This window comes from Xenopus tropicalis, unplaced genomic scaffold (genome assembly GCF_000004195.4).
Source record: "Xenopus tropicalis strain Nigerian unplaced genomic scaffold, UCB_Xtro_10.0 Sca94, whole genome shotgun sequence".
Taxonomy (NCBI): domain Eukaryota; kingdom Metazoa; phylum Chordata; class Amphibia; order Anura; family Pipidae; genus Xenopus; species Xenopus tropicalis.
Window position 1 is genome coordinate 1 of NW_022279440.1, and position 3,579 is coordinate 3,579.

General features: G+C 49.2%; 1 protein-coding gene across 1 annotated transcript; it reads left to right on the forward strand.

Moving 5' to 3' along the window:
* Positions 1-378: 378 nt before the first annotated feature.
* slc31a1 (solute carrier family 31 (copper transporter), member 1) lies at positions 379-3,347 on the forward strand (the record flags this gene model as incomplete). The annotated part of the gene is given in 2 exon segments (NM_001001238.1): positions 379-549; positions 2,329-3,347. Coding segments are annotated over 2 exon segments (373 nt in total), but the record flags the coding sequence as incomplete, so codon positions are not given.
* Positions 3,348-3,579: the final 232 nt, after the last annotated feature.

Genomic DNA, 3,579 nt, shown 5'->3' on the forward strand with positions numbered 1-3,579 from the left:
ACAGTACAGTATGGGGGTACAGCTTATTGTGTGCCCAGAACATTCCCTCTCTGTATATTTGTATTTATACATATGGGTAGGGGGTGCCATAGTGTTTCCCTTAGACAGTACAGTATGGGGGTACAGCTTATTGTGTGCCCAGAACATTCCTTCTCTGTATATTTGTATTTATACATATGGGTAGGGGGTGCCATAGTGTTTCCCTTAGACAGTACAGTATGGGGGTACAGCTTATTGTGTGCCCAGAACATTCCTTCTCTGTATATTTGTATTTATACATATGGGTAGGGGGTGCCATAGTGTTTCCCTTAGACAGTACAGTATGGGGGTACAGCTTATTGTGTGCCCAGAACATTCCCTCTCTGTATGTTTATGGACAGAAATGGCGGGTGCGTTCGTGGCGGTGTTCCTGCTGGCGCTGCTGTACGAGGGGCTGAAGATCTCGCGGGAGGCCTTACTCAGGAAGTCACAAGTCAGTATTCGCTATAACTCCATGCCGGTGCCGGGGCCCAATGGGACCATACTGATGGAGACCCACAAAACAGTAGGGTAAGTGGCCACCAGTAGGTGTTTGTGGGTGTGGCTAGCATTAGGCACACACTTCTCATTGGCTGGCATGGTGGGCTACTACAGTTGGCACATATTCTGTATTTGCCCAGAATCCCTCTGTATTTGCCCAGAATCCCTCTGTATTTGCCCAGAATCCCTCTGTATTTACCCAGAATCCCTCTGTAGTTGCCCACACTGCCTCTGTCTTTGCCCACACTGCCTCTGTAATTACCCACACTGCCTCTGTCTTTGCCCACACTGCCTCTGTCTTTGCCCACACTGCCTCTGTCTTTGCCCACACTGCCTCTGTCTTTGCCCACACTGCCTCTGTAATTACCTACACTGCCTCTGTCTTTGCCCACACTGCCTCTGTAATTACCTACAATGCCTCTCTTTGCCCACACTGCTTCTGTAATTACCTACAATGTCTGTCTTTGCCCACACTGCCTCTGTCTTTGCCCACACTGCCTCTGTCTTTGCCCACACTGCCTCTGTCTTTGCCCACACTGCCTCTGTCTTTACCCACACTGCCTCTGTCTTTGCCCACACTGCCTCTGTCTTTGCCCACACTGCCTCTGTCTTTGCCCAAACTGCCTCTGTATTTGCCCACACTGCTTCTGTAATTACCTACAATGCCTCTCTTTGCCCACACTGCCTCTGTAATTACCTACACTGCCTCTCTTTGCCCACACTGCTTCTGTAATTACCTACAATGTCTGTCCTTGCCCACACTGCCTCTGTCTTTGCCCACACTGCTTCTGTAATTACCTACAATGCCTCTCTTTGCCCACACTGCTTCTGTAATTACCTACAATGTCTGTCCTTGCCCACACTGCCTCTGTCTTTGCCCACACTGCTTCTGTAATTACCTACAATGCCTCTCTTTGCCCACACTGCTTCTGTAATTACCTACAATGCCTCTGTCTTTGCCCACACTGCCTCTGTAATTACCTACAATGTCTCTCTTTGCCCACACTGCTTCTGTAATTACCTACACTGCCTCTCTTTGCCCACACTGCTTCTGTAATTACCTACAATGTCTGTCCTTGCCCACACTGCCTCTGTCTTTGCCCACACTGCCTCTGTAATTACCTACAATGTCTCTCTTTGCCCACACTGCCTCTGTAATTGCCCACAATGCCTCTGTCTTTGCCCACACTGCCTCTGTAATTACCTGCAATGCCTCTGTCTTTGCCCACACTGCCTCTGTATTTGCCCACACTGCCTCTGTAATTACCTACAATGCCTCTGTCTTTGCCCACACTGCCTCTGTATTTGCCCACACTGCCTCTGTAATTACCTACAATGTCTCTCTTTGCCCACACTGCCTCTGTAATTACCTGCAATGCCTCTGTCTTTGCCCACACTGCCTCTGTAATTACCTACAATGCCTCTGTCTTTGCCCACACTGCCTCTGTATTTGCCCACACTGCCTCTGTAATTACCTACAATGTCTCTCTTTGCCCACACTGCCTCTGTAATTACCTGCAATGCCTCTGTCTTTGCCCACACTGCCTCTGTAATTACCTACAATGTCTCTCTTTGCCCACACTGCCTCTGTAATTACCTACAATGTCTCTCTTTGCCCACACTGCCTCTGTAATTACCTGCAATGCCTCTGTCTTTGCCCACACTGCCTCTGTAATTACCTACAATGTCTCTCTTTGCCCACACTGCCTCTGTAATTATCTACACTGCCTCTGTATTTGCCCCCATTCCCTCTATTTGCCCACACTGCCTCTATTTACCCACACTGCCTCTGTATTTGCCCCTGTACAGGCAGCGGATGCTGAGTGTGCCCCACCTGCTGCAGACCCTACTGCACATAATCCAGGTAGTGGTGAGCTACTTCCTGATGCTGATCTTCATGACGTACAACGCCTACCTGTGCATCGCGGTGGCCGCCGGGGCCGGGACGGGCTACTTCCTGTTCAGCTGGAAGAAGGCGGTGGTGGTGGACATCACGGAACATTGCCATTAACGAGCGCTCGTTAGGGAAGGAGCTCTGTGCCCCGCCTCCATCGGCATTCCTAGATGTTGGTACCGGGGGTATTGGGGTAACCCTACATACAGAGTGCCTTTATTTGCCTCTAGCGGGGGTCAGTGACACTTTCCTTTGAGGATAAAGTGGATGAACCACATGACCATGTAGCCTCACCCCCTTCCCTCCTCTTCCTCTGCGCCAATCATACGGTGGCTCCTGGAAGACACGCCCTACAGTGTCACTGCAGCCAATCAAGTCTTTGTCTCATCTGAAGCCTGGCCTAAGCACCACCACTCTCATTGGCCGGTCTGTACGTCATGTGACCTTCCAGCCAGCCCTACGACTTCACATGTTCGATTCCCGTTATCCCCACATCCGATTTCTACGGAACTTTCCATGGAAGTATAACGAGTCCGTGTGGCAGTAAAGCCGATGTTCAACTGTAACATTGTGTGTCTGTTTCATACACTCGCCAGGTTAACTTGCCCTTTAATCGTCCCTATGATAGTCTGGAGCTTTAAGCCCCGCCCCCTCGGTACCCCAAACGGCAGAAGTTCTAATCCCATCCCTTAGCGACCAATTATAACCCAATATTTAGATGTGCCGCCAAGGGGCGGAGTCAAGGCGATCACATGTTCATGTTAATTGCAGAATTATTCGCAATGTTACCGATTTCATTTTTTTTTATTTAAGATTTTTTTTTTTATGGTTTTATCTGCATCATGTGACCTTTTTATAAATTGCCTTTATTTCCAATAGTGAAAAATAATAATAATTATTGAACCTTTTAATAAACGAGAATCTGCAGTCGGAATGAGCGGCGCCGCCCATGTGTCCTGTGTGTTTATAATGGTCTGGGGGGGAAAGGGGGGGTTCCTGTTTGACCATGGGAAAGAGAGCAGCCAAGGAGCAGGAAGTACAGAGAATCAGAGCTCTGTACCTGGGTAAGTACTGGGGGGAGATTGGATTCACTTACCCAGGGGGGGGTTCCTGTCTGACCATGGGAAAGAGAGCAGCCCACGAGCACGAAGTACAGAGAATCAGAG